The sequence below is a fragment of the Jaculus jaculus genome, chromosome 3, assembly GCF_020740685.1.
Source record: "Jaculus jaculus isolate mJacJac1 chromosome 3, mJacJac1.mat.Y.cur, whole genome shotgun sequence".
Lineage (NCBI taxonomy): Eukaryota > Metazoa > Chordata > Mammalia > Rodentia > Dipodidae > Jaculus > Jaculus jaculus.
In genome coordinates, this window is record NC_059104.1 from 176,188,590 (window position 1) to 176,204,401 (window position 15,812).

At 42.7% G+C, this 15,812-nt stretch overlaps 1 protein-coding gene across 1 annotated transcript in view; it reads left to right on the plus strand.

The window, feature by feature from the left end:
* Ipo7 (importin 7) overlaps positions 1 to 15,812 on the plus strand; it is a 59,526-nt gene that overhangs the window by 1,579 nt on the left and 42,135 nt on the right. The window contains exon 2 of the mRNA XM_045145326.1: positions 12,625 to 12,706. Coding sequence (XP_045001261.1) covers positions 12,625 to 12,706 — 82 coding nt within the window. The remainder of the gene's footprint in view (positions 1 to 12,624; positions 12,707 to 15,812) is intronic.

Below are 15,812 nucleotides of genomic sequence, written 5' to 3' on the forward strand. Positions count from 1 at the left end.
ATTAATGTACATTCTTAAGGAAAAAAACTTAAAAAGAAGCTCCAATGTAAAGTAAAAGTTACTCAGTCATTCTCTTAGCCTGTAGGTAAATATTTTTAAAAGACATTGACCTACCAGAAGAATCAAGGATGTCAAGAATCAATAATCAAACAACTTTAATGTACAGTGTACATTTAGTATACAATGTACAGGCTCCACTAGATACCTCTGCCCTCAAGGAACACTTCAAGACCACATGAATTAAATCTAAAATTATTTCAAAATGACAGGGTAAATCTTTTTACATGTAAATGAGACCATCACTATACTAAAGGATGATTGTATACTCAAATACTTAGACTCAGCATTACCTTGGGAAAGCTTAGATTTGTATATAAAATAGTAAGGTGAGCTGAATTCCCACTCTGAGCCATTACCAAACTATGAAGGGCATTATGAATCACTTGCTTTGATTTTTTTTTTTTTTTTTTACCCCCTCCAGATGGGATCTTGCTCTAGCCCAGAATTCACTATGTAGCCTCTAACTCACAGCAGTCCTCCTACCTCTGCCTCTTGAATGCAGGGATTAAAGGTGTCCGCCACCACGTCCGGCTACACAGAATGGGCCTAGGTAGCTGCTACAGAAGGAAACCAGATGCATGAGCCACTTTGTGCATCACCAGGGTACTAGGGACTCAAACTTGGGTTGTTAGGCTTTGCTAGCAAGTCCCTTAACCACTTGCAATCTATGTGTCCAGCCCTGTTTTATTTTATTATACCTAAAATAGATTTTTTAAAAAAATTATTTATTAGAGACAGAGAGAGAGGGAGAGAAAGTGAGAATGGGCTCACCAGCGCCTCTAGCCACTGCAACCGAACTTCAGATGCATGCGCCACCATATGCATCCGGCTTACTTGGGACCTGGAGAATCAAACCTGGGTCCTTAGGCTTCACAGGCATGCGTCTTACCCGCTAAGCCATCCCTTCAGCCCAAAAATATTTTTAAATTTATTTATTAAAGAGAGAATGGGCGTTCTAGGGTCTGTAAACACTACAAGTGAACTCCAGGTACATGTGCCACCATGTGCATCTGGCTTACGTGGATCCAGGGAAGTTGAACCTGGGTCTGCTAAGCCATCTCTTCAGCCCTGTTTTGTCTTTGTTTTTGTGAGGTAGCGTCTCACTCTAGCCCAGGATGACCTGCAATTCACTATGTAGTCTCAGGCTGGCCTCAAACTCATAGCAGTCCTCTTAGCTTACTCTCCTCAGTGCTGGGATTAAGCATGTGCACCACCGTGCCTTGTCCTGTTTTTTTTTTTGTTGTTTGTTTTAATTCTTTTTTGGTTTTTCGAGGTAGGGTCTCACTCTGGTCCAGGCTGACCTGGAATTAACTCTGTAGTCTCAGAGTGGCCTTGAGCTCATGGCAATCCTCCTACCTCTGCCTCCCGAGTGCTGGGATTAAAGGCGTGCGCCACCATGCCCGGCTTTGTTTTAATTCTTAAATAAATATTTGAGGCATAGAGAAGGAGGCAGATATGCACACACACACACATATGTAGATATGTATGTATGTGTGTATATATGTATATGTGGTTGCCTATATATATACACACACACACACACACACACACACAGACACACATATACATGCATGCATACAGAGGGAGGGAGGGAGGGAGGGAGGGAGGGAGAGAGAATGGGTGTGTCATGGCCTTAAGCCACTATAAATGAACTCCAGACACATGTGCCACCATGTGCATTTGGCTTACATGTGTTCTGGGGAGTCGAACCTGGGTCCTTAAGCTTTGCAGGCAAGTGGCCTAACTGCTAAGCCATCTTTCCAGCCCTGTTTTTTTAAATATTTTATTTATTTGAGAGAGAAAGAGGCAGGAAAAATATGTATAATCAATAGAATGGGTCTAGCCACTGCAAAAGAACTGGCTCATGTGCCACCTTGTGAATGTGGCCACTTTATGTGGGTACTGGGGAATTGAATCTATGTCCTTAGGCTTTGTGGACAAGTGCCTTAAACACTGAGCCATCTCTCTAGCCCCTTGATTTTATTTATTTATTTTTCAGGTAGGGATTCGTTCTAGCCCAGGGTGACTGTGTAGTCTTGGGCTGGATATAGTTTTAGGCTGGCTTCCTCGAACTCACAGCCATACCTCTGCCTCCCAAATTCTGGGATTAAAGATGCACCCCACCATGCTTGGCTCTTGATTTTTTTCCTTAGTATTTTATTTATTTGAGAGAGAGAAAGAGAGAGTGAACATGCACATGCCAGGGCCTCCAGATCCTGGAAACAAATTCTAGATGCATGTGCCACCTTGTACATCTGGCTTACATGGGTGCTGGAGAATTGGACCTGGGTCCTTCAGCTTGTAGGCAACTGCCTAAACTGTTAAGCAGTCTTCAGCCCTTGATTTTTTTGTTGTTGTTGTTTGAGGTATGGTCTCATTCTAGCCCAGGCTGACCTGGAATTCACTAAGTAGTCTCAGGGTGCCCTCGAACTCATGGTGATCCTCCTATCTCTTCCTCCAGTGTCCTGGAATTAAAGATGTGCACCACCACACCTGGCTTTGATATTTTTGATGGACCTTCCTTTCAATGAACATTATTTTGCTTGTAGCGAATTAATGCAGGTCATAAGTCTAGAAAACCAAGCCTGGTATGGTGGGTCATTCCTGTAGTCCAGCATTGAGAAGGCTGAGGCAGGAAGATTGCCCATAAATTTGATGTCAGCCTAGGCTTTAGAATGGAAGGTTGGGGTTGGGGAGGCTGGAGAGGTGGTTAGGTGGTTAAGACACTTGCCTGCAAAGTCTGATGATTTGGGTTCCATTCCCCAGTACTCACATAAACTCAGAGGCACAAAGTGATGCATATACACAGTTTACACAGGCACACAAGGTAGCACACGACACGTGTTGAGTTCGTTTGCAGTGGCTATAAGGCCCTGGCATACTAATCCATTCTCTCTCTCACTCACTCACTAACTCCTGCTCTCTCTCTCTCTCTCACTCACTCACTCACTTACTCCTGCTCTCCCTCTATCTCTTTCTCTCTTTTCTGTTTTTTCAAGGTAGGGTTTCACTCTAGCCCAGGCTGACCTGGAATTCACTATGAAGTCTCAGCACGGCCTTGAACTCATGGCGATCCTCCTGCCCATGCCTTCCAAGTGCTGGGATTAAAGGTGTGCTTCACTCACTACGTCCAGCTTGCTCTCATTGAACATATACACACACACACCAAAAAACAAAAAACCTGGGGCTGGAGATGGTTTAGCGGTTAAGGCATTTGCCTGTGAAGACAAAGAACCCAGGTTCAAGTCCCCAACACCCACATAAGTCAGATGTACAAAGTACTGCATGCATCTGGAGTTCGTTTACAGGGCCTGAAGGCCCTGGCGTGCCCATCTCTTTCTCTGTCTGCCTCTCTCTGAAATAAATAAATAAAATATTTGTAAAAAAGCATAGAAAACCTGAACATTTCATCATAGAGATTTCCTCCTGTCTCAGCCTCCCTGGTGTTGCTGCCACACCTAGCTTTACACGTTTAGTTATACACACTGACTTAGAGAGACCTGGGGAGAGTATTTCACAAGCCAGGTTTTAGAAGAATGGTCAATAATCAAAATTGTTAATCAAGGCCGGGTGTGGTGGCAAATCCCTTAGTCCCAGCACTAGGGAGGCCGAGGTAGAAGGATATTCATGAGCTAGAGGTCACTCTGAGACTACAAAGTGAATTCTAGGCTAGCCTGGGCTAGAGCAAGACCGTATCTTGAAAAACTAACGAGTAAAAAATCAAAATTAATGTCTTTTCTACTTAACCATCGACCTGTCACTCTTAAAATTTTGGAACTCATTGTCACATTGCTATTCTAGATATCTTCATGTATGCTAGCTTTAAAAATTAAAATTGGGAGGCCGGCGTGGTGGCGCACGCCTTTAATCCCAGCACTTGGGAGGCAGAGGTAGGAGGATTGCCATGAGTTCAAGGCCACCCTGAGATGACAGAGTTAATTCCAGGTCAGCCTGGACCAGAGTGAGACCCTACCTCGAAAAACCAAAAAAAAAAAAAAAAAAAAAAAAAAATTGGGGATGGAGAGATGGCTTAGCTATTAAGGTGCTTTCCTGCAAAGCCAAAGGACCCAGGTTCGATTTCCCAGTACCTGTATGCACAAGGTGGCACATGTGTCTGGAGTTCATTTGCAGTGGCTGGAGGCCCTGGCATCCCATTCTCTCTCTGCCCCCCTCAAATAAATAAACAAACAAAATTAAAATTGCCAAGAGTGGTTTTCTTGTTTTTTTTAATTTTTTTTTGTTTATTTTCATTCATTTATTTGAAAGCAACAGACAAAGAGGCAGAGAGAGAGAGAATGGGTGTGCCAGGGCCTCCAGCCACTGTATACGAACTCCAGATGCATGCAACATCTTGTGCATCTGGCTTATGTTGGTCCTGGGGAATTGAGCCTCAAACTGGGATCCTTAGGCTTCACAAGCAAGCGCTTAACCACTAAGCCATCTCTCCATCCCTCTTGTTTTATTTTATTTTATTTTATTTTATTTTATTTTATTTTTTTAGGTAGGGTCTTATTCTAGCCCAGGCTGATCTGGAATTCACTGTGTAGTCTCAGAGTGGCCTTGAAGTCATAGCAATCCTGTCTTCCAAGTGCTTGGATTAAAGGTGTGTGCCACCACACCTGGCTTTCTGTTTTTGTTTTCTTTTTCATTTTGAGGTAGGGTCTATAGCCCAGGCTGACCTTGATTTCACTATGTATTCTTAGGTTGGCCTCAAACTCTCAGCAATCCTCCTACCTCTGCCTCCCAAGTCCTGGGGTTAAAGGTGTGTGCCACCATGCCCGGCTCCTTAAATTTCTTTTTAAATATTTTATTAATTAATTAATTTATCTATTTGAGAGAGAGGAGAGAGAGAGAGAGCATGGGCGTGCCAGGGTTTCTAGCCACTGCAAATGAACTCCAGACAACATGCGCCTTGTGCATCTGTCTTACGTGGGTACTGGGTGCTTAGATTTTGCAGGCAAGCGCAGGTTAGGCACATGTTATATCACTGAACTGTATCCTTAAACCCTTATACTTTAAATCTTGTCTAGATTACTTATAAAACCTAATAAAATATAGTTTGTACATAGTTGTTATACTTTATTGTTTAAGAAGTAATGACAAGGAAAAAAAAAGTGTGTACATGCTCAGAACAAGTGAATTATCCTCCCCAAACTATTGTCAGTCTGTCTGCTTAAGTTTGAGGATATGGAACCTTCCGCATCCCAATTTCCTCATGTATGTAATGAAATAGTAGTAGTTTATGTCACTGTGCTTTGTGGACTAGTGATGTTTGCTGGGCGTGGTGAGCCTACCTTTAATCTTGAAGGATCACTGAGTTCCAGACCAGGAACTCCAGCCGTAGGCTGGTCTCACAGCTATACTCCTACCTCAGCTGGGACTAAAAGCATGTGCCATTAGCCTAGCTCAGCTTTCCCCCACCCCCCACCTGAGGTAGGGTCTCACTCTAGCCCAGGCTGACCTGGAATTCACTGTGTAGTCTCAGAGTAGCTTCAAACTCACGATGATCCTTCTACCTCTGCCTCCCAAGTTCTGGGATTAAAGTTGTGCACCACCACGCCTGGCCCAGTTTTTTTTTATATTTATTTGACAAAGAGTGGGAGAGAGAAAGAATGGGCATGCCAGGGCCTCCAGCCACTGCAAGTGAACTCCACCCTTGTGCATCTGGCTAACATGGATCCTAGGGAATAGAACCTGGGTCCTTTGGTTTTACAGGCAAATGCCATAACCGCTAAGCCATCCCTCCAGCTTTTAAATCTTTTAAAGTAGATTTGTGCAGGACTAGAGAGATGGTTTAGTAGTTAAAGGTGCTGGCTTGCAAAACCTGCCAGCTTGGGTTTGATTCCCCAGCACCTATGTAAAGTCAGATTCAAAAAGTGGTACAAGTATCTAGTGTTCATTTGTAATGGCAACATACCCTGGTATGATCATACACACATCATACACAGACAAGCAAATGTTTAAAAACTTATATTAAAAATAATAAAATAGGGACTGGAGAGATGGCTTAATGGTTGAGCACTTGCCTGTGAAGCTGGCTTGAGGCTCAGTTTCCCCAGGACCCATGTAAGCCAGATGCATAAGGTGACATGTGCATCTGGAGTTTGCAGTGGCTGGAGGCTCTGGTGAGCCCAATTCTCTTATTTGCCTTTTTCTCTCCCTGTCTGTCACTCTCAAATAAATAAATAGACCAAAAAAAAAAAAAAATAGCTGGGCATGGTGGCGCATGCCTTTAATCCCAGCACTCGGGAGGCAGAGGTAGGAGGATCACTGTGAGTTTGAGGCCACCATGAGACTACATAGTGAATATCCAGGTCAGCCTGAGCTAGAGTGAGACCTTACTTTGAAAAACAAAACAAACAAAAAAAATTGGCTAGTCATAGTAGCTCACACCTGTAATCCTAGCACTTGGGAGGCTGAGACAGGAGGATTGTGGTGAGTTAAAGAACAGCCTGAGCTACAAAGTGAATTCCAGCATGGCCTGGCAACAGAGTGAGATCCTGTCTCATGAATAGGTTTGTGTTACAGTGATACCATTGCATTTGAATGTTATTTTGGGGATTGCTGTCTCTCTTTTTCTTTCACTGTGTGTGTGTGGGGTGGGGTGGGGTATAGAAGTGGACTTGTCTTTTTTGGAGACAGTTCTATGGCTGTGTGACTCAAAATATTTACTTTTAATTTTTACTTATTTGAGAGAGAGAAAAAACGAGGCAGAGAGAGGGTGAGGGAGGGAGAGTGAGAGAATGGGCAAGTCAGGGCATCCAGCCACTGCAAACAAACTCCAGACACATGCACCACGTTGTGCATCTGGTTTTTTTAAAAAATATTTTATTTTTATTATTTGACAGAAAGAGGGAGGGGGAGAGGGAGCGAGAATGGGTGCGCCAGGGCCTCCAACCACTGCAGACGACCTCCAGGCTTGTGCACCCCTTGTGCATCTGGCTAATGTGGGTCCTGGGGAATCAAATCTGAGTCCCTTGGCTTTGCCATCCCTCCAGCCTTCCCCCCCTTTTTTTTTTTTTTTTTTTTGGTTTTTCGAGGTAGGGTCTCACTCTAGCCCAGGCTGATCTGGAATTCACTGTGGAGTCTCAGGGTGGCCTCGAACTCAAGGCAATCCTCCTACCTCTGCCTCCTGAGTGCTGGGATTAAAGGCGTGCGCCACCACGCCCGGCTTCCTTCCCCCATTTTTATTGACAACTTCTATAATTAAAGACAATAAACCATGGTGATCCCCCCCTTTCCTCTTCATAACTTCACTCTCCATAGTATCCTCTCCCCCTCTCAATCATTCTCTCTTTTATTTTGATGCCATCATCTTTTCCTCCTATTATGATGGTCTTTTGTAGGTAGTGTCAGACACTGCAAGGTCATGTTTATCTAGGCCATTTTGTGTCTGGAAGAGTCCACTGTAAGGAATCCTACCCTTCCTTTGGCTCTTAACATTCTTTCTGCCACCTCTTCTGCAATGGACCCTGAGCCTTGGAAAGTGTGATAAAGATATTGCAGTGGGGCTGGAGAGATGGCTTAGTGGTTAAGCGCTTGCCTGTGAAGCCTAAGGACCCCGGTTCAAGCCTCGGTTCCCCAGGTCCCACGTTAGCCAGATGCACAAGGGGGCGCACGAGTCTGGAGTTCCGTTTGCAGTGGCTGGAAGCCCTGGCGCGCCCATTCTGTCTCTCTCCTCTATCTGTCTTTCTCCCTGTGTCTGTCGCTCTCAAATAAATAAATAAAAAACGAACAAAAAATAGGGCTGGAGAGATGGCGTAGCGGTTAAGCGCTTGCCTGTGAAGCCTAAGGACCCCGGTTTGAGGCTCGGTTCCCCAGTTCCCACATTCGCCAGATGCACAAGGGGGCGCACGCGTCTGGAGTTCGTTTGCAGAGGCTGGAAGCCCTGGCGTGCCCATTCTCTCTCTCTCCCTCTATCTGTCTTTCTCTCTGTGTTTGTCGCTCTCAAATAAATAAATAAATAATTTTTAAAAATGAACAAAAAATATTAAAAAAAAAAGATATTGCAGTGCTGAGCACTCCTCTGTTGCTTCTCAGCACCATGGTGCCTTCTGAGTCATCCCAAGGTCACTGCCATCTGAAAACACAAGGTTCTCTACCAAAAGTGAGAGTAGCATTAATACATGGGTATGAGCAGTAAGAGAAGTGCTTAACTGGGAAGTTTGTTGAGCATAATATATACGTTTACCCAGACAACAACAGACTTTACACTCCTAGGGCTCATGTCTTCCTCGGTCATAGGTTTTTCAGTACCATGGGTGTATTTCCACCCATGGAGTAGACATCCAGTGCAATTAGAGGGTGGTTGGTTTCCCCCATAACAGACATGCCACTATTGTACCTGTTAGCTCATTTGGCCTTACTGGCCAAATTTAAGGCTTGTAGTGTCCACTGTTGTTTATTTCCATTGGTGACTTCTCTTTTTCCCATGGAGCTGCATGCTGCATAGCCTTTTCCTGCTTTCTGTCAGCTGGTCTACATGGAGGAAGTTTTCAGCTCAGCTCCAGCAAGATTTCTTTTTTTTTTTTTTTAATTTTTATTAACATTTTCCATGATTATAAAATATATCCCATGGTAATTCCCTCCCTCCCCACCCCCACACTTTCCCATTTGAAATTCCATTCTCCATCATATTACCTCCCCATTACAATCATTGTAATTACATATATACAATATCAACCTATTAAGTATCCTCCTCCCTTCCTTTCTCCACCCTTTATGTCTCCTTTTTAACTTATTGGCCTCTGCTACTAAGTATTTTCATTCTCACGCAGAAGCCCAGTCATCTGTAGCTAGGATCCACATATGAGAGAGAACATGTGGCGCTTGGCTTTCTGGGCCTGGGTTACCTCACTTAGTATAATACTTTCCAGGTCCATCCATTTTTCTGCAAATTTCATAACTTCATTTTTCTTTACCGCTGAGTAGAACTCCATTGTATGAATGTGCCACATCTTCATTATCCACTCATCTGTTGAGGGACATCTAGGCTGGTTCCATTTCCCAGCTATTATAAATTGAGCAGCAATAAACATGGTTGAGCATGTACTTCTAAGGAAATGAGATGAGTCCTTTGGATATATGCCTAGGAGTGCTATAGCTGGGTCATATGGTAGATCAATCTTTAGCTGTTTTAGGAACCTCCACACTGTTTTCCACAATGGCTGGACCAGATTACATTCCTACCAGCAGTGTAGAAGGGTTCCTTTTTTTCCACATCCCCACCAACATTTATGATCATTTGTTTTCATGATGGTGGCCAATCTGACAGGAGTGAGATGGAATCTCAATGTAGTTTTAATCTGCATTTCCCTGATGACTAGTGACATAGAACATTTTTTTAGATGCTTATATGCCATTCGTATTTCTTCCGTTGAGAACTCTCTATTTAGCTCCATAGCCCATTTTTTGATTGGCTTGTTTGATTCCTTATAACTTTTTGAGTTCTTTGTATATCGTAGATATTAATCCTCTATCAGATATATAGCTGGCGAAGATTTTTTCCCATTCTGTAGGTTGCCTGTTTGCTTTTTTCACTGTGTCCTTTGCAGTGAAAAATCTTTGTAATTTCATGAGGTCCCAGTGATTAATCTGTGGTTTTATTGCCTGAGCAATTGGGGTTGTATTCAGAAAGTCTTTGCCAAGAGCAATATGTTGAAGGGTTTCCCCTAATTTTTCCTCTAGCAGTTTCAGAGTTTCAGGTCTGATGTTAAGGTCTTTAATCCATTTGGACTTAATTCTTGCGCATGGCGAGAGAGAAGAATCTATTTTCATCCTTCCACAGATATATATCCAGTTTTCCCAACACCATTTGCTGAAGAGGCTGTCTCTTCTCCAATGAGTATTTTTGGCATTTTTATCGAATATCAGGTGGCTATAGCTACTTGGGCTTACATCTGGGTCCTCTATTCTGTTCCACTGATCTACATGTCTGTTTTTGTGCCAGTACCATGCTGTTTTTGTTACTATGGCTCTGTAGTATAGGTTAAAATCAGGTATGGTGATACCACCAGCCTCATTTTTGTTGCTCAGTATTATTTTAGATATTTGAGTTTTTTTGTGATTCCAAATGAATTTTTGGATTGTTTTTTCTATTTCCATGAAGAAAGCCTTTGGAATTTTGATAGGGATTGCATTAAATGTGTAGATTGCTTTAGGTAAGATTGCCATTTTCACAACATTGATTCTTCCAATCCAGGAACAAGGGATGTTTCTCCGCTTTCTAGTGTCTTGTGCAATTTCTCGCTTGAGTGTTTTAAAGTTCTCATTGTAGAGATTCTTTACTTCCTTGGTTAGGTTTATTCCAAGGTACTTTATTTATTTATTTATTTATTTTGATGCAATTGTGAATGGGAGTGATTCTCTGATTTCATCCTCTGTGTTTTTGTTGTTAGCATATATGAAGGCTACTGATTTCTGTGTATTTATTTTGTATCCTGCTACATTGCTGTAGGTTTTGATCAGCTCTAACAGTTTGCTAGTAGAGTTTTTAGGGTCCTTTATGTATAGAATTATGTCATCTGCAAATAATGGTAACTTGATCTCTTCCTTTCCAATTTGTATCCCTTTTATGTGTGTCTCTTGACTTATCCAGCAAGATTTCTTAATGCCTTTGTAGCCCAGCCATATGGGGTCTTCAGAAATAAGGTCTTACCATGTATTCCTGGTGGGAAATCAAGAGCCTCGGCAATGGCCTGTAATGTTTTGGGGGCAATCAATGACATCCCTGGCCAACAACTCACTGGAAAGTATCCCTAATGTGGCACTGAAAATTTTCTAGTAACAAACTACAGTTCCTTGATGTGCCATTGTCCACAAAAGTAGGTTTCCTTATGACTTATTCATCCTGTCTTCGATTTTGAATTATCTGTCCCCCCCACCTTTCCTTTCCTCAGTCTCTTTCCCCTGACCTCACTTAGGCCTTTCCATCCCCATTAAGCTGTTATTTCACTTACATATATATAATACCGTCTCCGTAAGTCCCCCCTTCTCCTTCCTCCCTTATATCCCCTTTCTAGCTTATTCGCCTCTGTTACTGAGTTTTATTCCAGGTCACGTACAAGTCCAGACGTTTGTAGCTAGGATCCACATATTGAGAGAGAACATGCAGCACTTGGTTTTCTGGGTCTGGGTTACCTCACCAAGTATAATCCTTTCCAGGTCCATCCATTTCCCTGCAAATTTCATTTTTCTTCACCGCTGAATAGAACTCCATTGTATAAATGTACCACATCATCTAGGCTGGTTCTATTTCTTAGCTGTTGTGAATTGAGTGGAAGTAAACATGGATGTGCAAGGATCTCTAAGGTGGTACGATGGTTCCTTAGGATTTTGTTTTTTGAGGTAGGGTTTTGCTCTAGCTGAGGCTAACCGGGAATGTACTATGTAGTCTAAGGGTGGCCTTGAACTTGGGGCAATCCTCCTACCTCTGCCTCCTGAATGCTGGGATTAAAGGCATGTGCCCACGCCCAGCTCCTCAAAATTTTATTGTGTATAAGTGTGTGTGTGTGTTTGTGTGTGCCTGTGCCGGTATGTGTGTGGGTGGACGTTCTGTTAAGGGATGAATATAAGTGGTCTTCCTCAAAATCTATCCACTTTTTTCTTTTTGTATTGTTTTTGTTTTTCGAGGTAGGGTCTCGCTGTAGCACAGGCTGACCTGGAATTCACGATGTAGTCTCAGAGTGTCCTTGAACTCACAGTGTTCCTTCTACCTCTGCCTCCTGAGTGCTGAAATTAAAGGTGTGTACCACCATATATGTCTATTCTTTTAATTTTTAAAATATTTTTATTTATGTTTTTGCAAGGGGACAGAGAGAATGTGTGCAGAAGAATCCTAAACCTTGCTTGGAAGGAGATGACAGTTATAGGTGATGTCCCTGTTGGGATGGAGGAAAAGAAAACTTCAAGAGTAGACAAGGGATTTCACTTGAAAGTTCAGTTTGGTTTTGTTTTTTAAATTGGACACAACCAGGTAATGGTACATGTCTGCAATTTAGCACTTGGGAGGCTGAGGAATGAGGATCAGGAATTTGAGAGCAGTCTTGGCCACATAGCAAGCCGATCTCGAAATGAAGAGGAAAAAAAAGTAGGAAATGTGTATGGAATAGCTCCTACCACCCCAGCGATAGCCTGTGTTACCTTTTTTTTTGTTTGTTTTTTGAGGTAGAGTCTTGCTTTAGGTTTTGTCTCAGGCTGGCCTCGAACTCGCTACGATCCTCCTACCTCTGCCTCCCAAGTGCTGGGATTAAAGGTGTGTGCCACCATGCCTGGTTCCATTTATGAGTGCTAGGGTTACAAGTGTTTACCACTATGCCTGTTGGCATTAGTGGCATGTTCATTCTCTCTCTTACTCTCTCTCTTTCTCAAATAAATAAAAAATTTTAAAAAGCATGAAGTAAACATTAACACTTGGGTGACAGAGATCTGTAATCCCAGCACTTGGAAAGCTGAGGCAGAATGATGAATTCAAGACCAGCCTTGGGTATGTAGTTAGATTTTGTCTCCAAATAAATAACGTGTTTTTATACAGAATTTTAAGATGTTTTTTGTTGTTGTTTGTAGGCACACAAGTCTCTGAATTTTGTTTCAACACTGCTCCAGATAACTATGTCCGAACAGCTGGATTTACCTGTGAGACAGGCAGGCAAGTGTCTTGAATTATTTTCTTAAGTATATGTAAATATGTTAATTAAAAGGTTTGTAACTTAAATAGCAGAAGTATCTTTGGATGATGGTCTGTTAGTGATCCCCCAAAACCCATTTGCCTTTGGTATTTATAGCAACAGCAAGTGCCCTGATATTTGTTGTAAGACTTTAGAAGAATAAATTGTGTTTAGCTGAATTAAAAAGAAGAGCTGCCAAAACAAGATAGTATTTCTTTAAAAAAAAAAAAAAAAAACACTTTTTTTTTTGTTTTTTGAAGTAGGGTTTCACTCTAGTTCAGGCTGACCTGGAATTCACTGTGTAGTCTCTGGATGGCCTTGAACTCATGGTGATCCTCCTACCTCTGCCTTGAGTGCTGGGATTAAAGGTGTATGCCACCATGCCCAGGTTTTGTTTTTGGTTTTTGGTTTTTTTTTTTTGTTTGTTTTTTTTTTTTTTTTTTTTTTTTTGATGTCGAGTCTCTCTCTATTCCAGGCTGACCTGGAATCCACTATGTAGTCTTGGGATGGCCTCTGCTTCCTGAGTGCTGTGATTAAAGGTGTGCACCACCATGCCCCTCTTGTATTTCTTTGTTAAAGAAATTATTTGCAAACAGAGAAAGGAAGGAATGGGCACACTGGTGCCTCTTGCCAATGTAAATGAACTCCAGATGCACTTGCCACTTTTGTGTGTCTAGCTTTATATGGGTACTGGGGAATTGAACCCAGTCCATCAGGCTCTGCAAGCAAACACCTTTAACCATTGAGCCATCTCTCGAGCCCCGAGATAGTACGTATGTACGTACATATGTATGTACTTTTTTTTTTTTTTTTTTTGAGGTAAAGCCTCACTCAGGCTGACCTGGAATTCACTATGTCTCAGGGTGGCCTCGAACTCATGCGATTCTCCTACCTCTGCCTCCCAAGTGTGTGATTAAAGGCATGTGCCACCATGCAGGCTTAGGCTTTTATCTTGACAGTGAAAAGAGCTGGGAATACCATGCCCTGTTTAAGAACTAAAATTTGAATCTCAATTCTATTTCTTTTTAGGGAGGGGCTCATTTAATCTCCCCTCCCCCCGAGGTAGGGTCTCACTGTAGCTCAGGCTGACCTGGAATTCACTATGTAGTCTCAGGGTGGCATCGAACTCATGGCGATCCTCCTACCTCTGTTTTCTGAGTGCTGGGATTAAAGGCATACGCCACCATGCCCAGCTAATTTAATCAGTTTTTTATACATGTCCTGACAAGTATTTATGCTTTTTACAATATATTACTTTTGTTTTCTTTTTGGTTTCTCAAGGTGGGGTCTCACTCTAGCCCAGGCTGACTTGGAACTCAATCTGTAATCCCAGGCTGGCTTTGAACTCATAGCAATTCTCCTACCTCTGCCTCCCTTGTGCTGGGATTAATGATGTGCATCACCATGCTGGCAACAAATTACATTTGTGAGCATGTGAATAATGGCTGTGGGTTTGCCCCATGGTAAGGCAGCCAATGTTCCTATCTTTTGCTCACGATAACCATAAATAGGATAATATCATTGCTTTCAGTAAAGCAGCTAGTGGTCTGGCTTGTTTGCAAAGGCCTTGGCCAGTATCAATATGGGAGGCTCATTTGCATGTAGGGGCTGGTGCTGCACAGGCAGGAGGTCCTGCCTCTCCCCACTGCTGCCCACCTGAGGAGAAGGTGGAAGCAAAGCAAGAGAGGAGTTTGACCATCTGCATGGGCTTTGGCTTTTTTTTTCTTTTTCCTTTTTTGGTTTTTCGAGGTAGGGTCTCTCACTGTGGCACAGGCTGACCTGGAATTCACTATGTCATCTCAGGGTGGCCTTGAATTCACAGTGATCCTCCTACCTCTACCTCCCATGTGCTGGGATTAAAGGGGTGCACCACCATGCCCAACTTGGCTTTGGCTATTTTTAAAAGAAATTTTACTTATTTACTTGAGAGAGGGAAAAAGGGGAAGAGAGAGAGAGAGAGAAATTGATTAATTTAGAATGGGTGCACCAGGGCTTCCAGCCACTGCATGTGTACTCCAGATGAAAGAACCACCTTGTGCATCTGGCTTAGGTTCCTGGGGAACTGAACTGAGGTCCTTTGGCTTGCAGGTAAGTGCCTTAACTGCTAAGCCATCTCCCCAGCCCAGCTTTGGCATTTCTGATGAAACCTCTTTTTGTAAGGTGCCCAATAAAAAGCTGAAGTCCTAAAAAAAAAAAACTATGTTTTTGGAATAATTGAAATTTCAGTGCCCTTATGGTGTTTTATCTGCCAAACTTTTGAATGATTAGTGTTCTGTTTGTTTTTTTTTTTCTGTTGGCTGTAGTCTCAGGGTGGCCTTGAACTCACAGCGATCCTCTTACCTCTGCCGTCTGAGTGCTAGGATTAAAGTTGTGTGCCATGAAGCCTTGACTGTTTTTCACTGTCTTTCTTTTTTCTGTTTATTGATTGATTGATTGCTGGGCATAAATGAGAGAGAGAGAGAGAGGGAGGGAGGGAAGGAGAAAGTTGGCTTGCCAGGGCCTCCAGCCACTGCAGTGATGTCCAGGTGGGTGTGCTCCTTTAGCACGTGTGTGACCTTGTGCATGTGTCACCTTGTACATCTGGCTTGCCTGGGATCTGGGCATTTGAACATGGGTCCTTAGGCTTCACAGGCAAGTGCCTTAACAGTTAAGCCATCTTTCCAGCCTGAATTGTTTCGTTTTTGTAGTATGACTCAAACATTCAGCATGGAGGAAACTGAATCATGAAGTTTTGGCAGTGCAATTTTCAGTTGATAGTTGTTTTTTCTTTTTGTTTGTTTTTTCTTTTTGTTTGTTTTGTTTATGAGGTAGGGTCTTGCTCTAGCCTAGGCTGGCCTTGAATTCACCATTATCCTCTTACCTCAGCATTTACCTAGCCTCAGTTGATATTTTGGAAGAATGAAAAACATGGACAGTATTAAGTCAAAAAAGTCTAACCCCATTCCTTTGTTCGTTATGATGGAAAGAAGCCCTCAGCCTATAACCAGAGGCAGTGACACAGTCTTGACTTGGCTTTGGCTGTTCCTACCACATACCAGGCCCGTATGCCGTGTCAACATCTCATGTATAGTCAGCACATATAGTTTG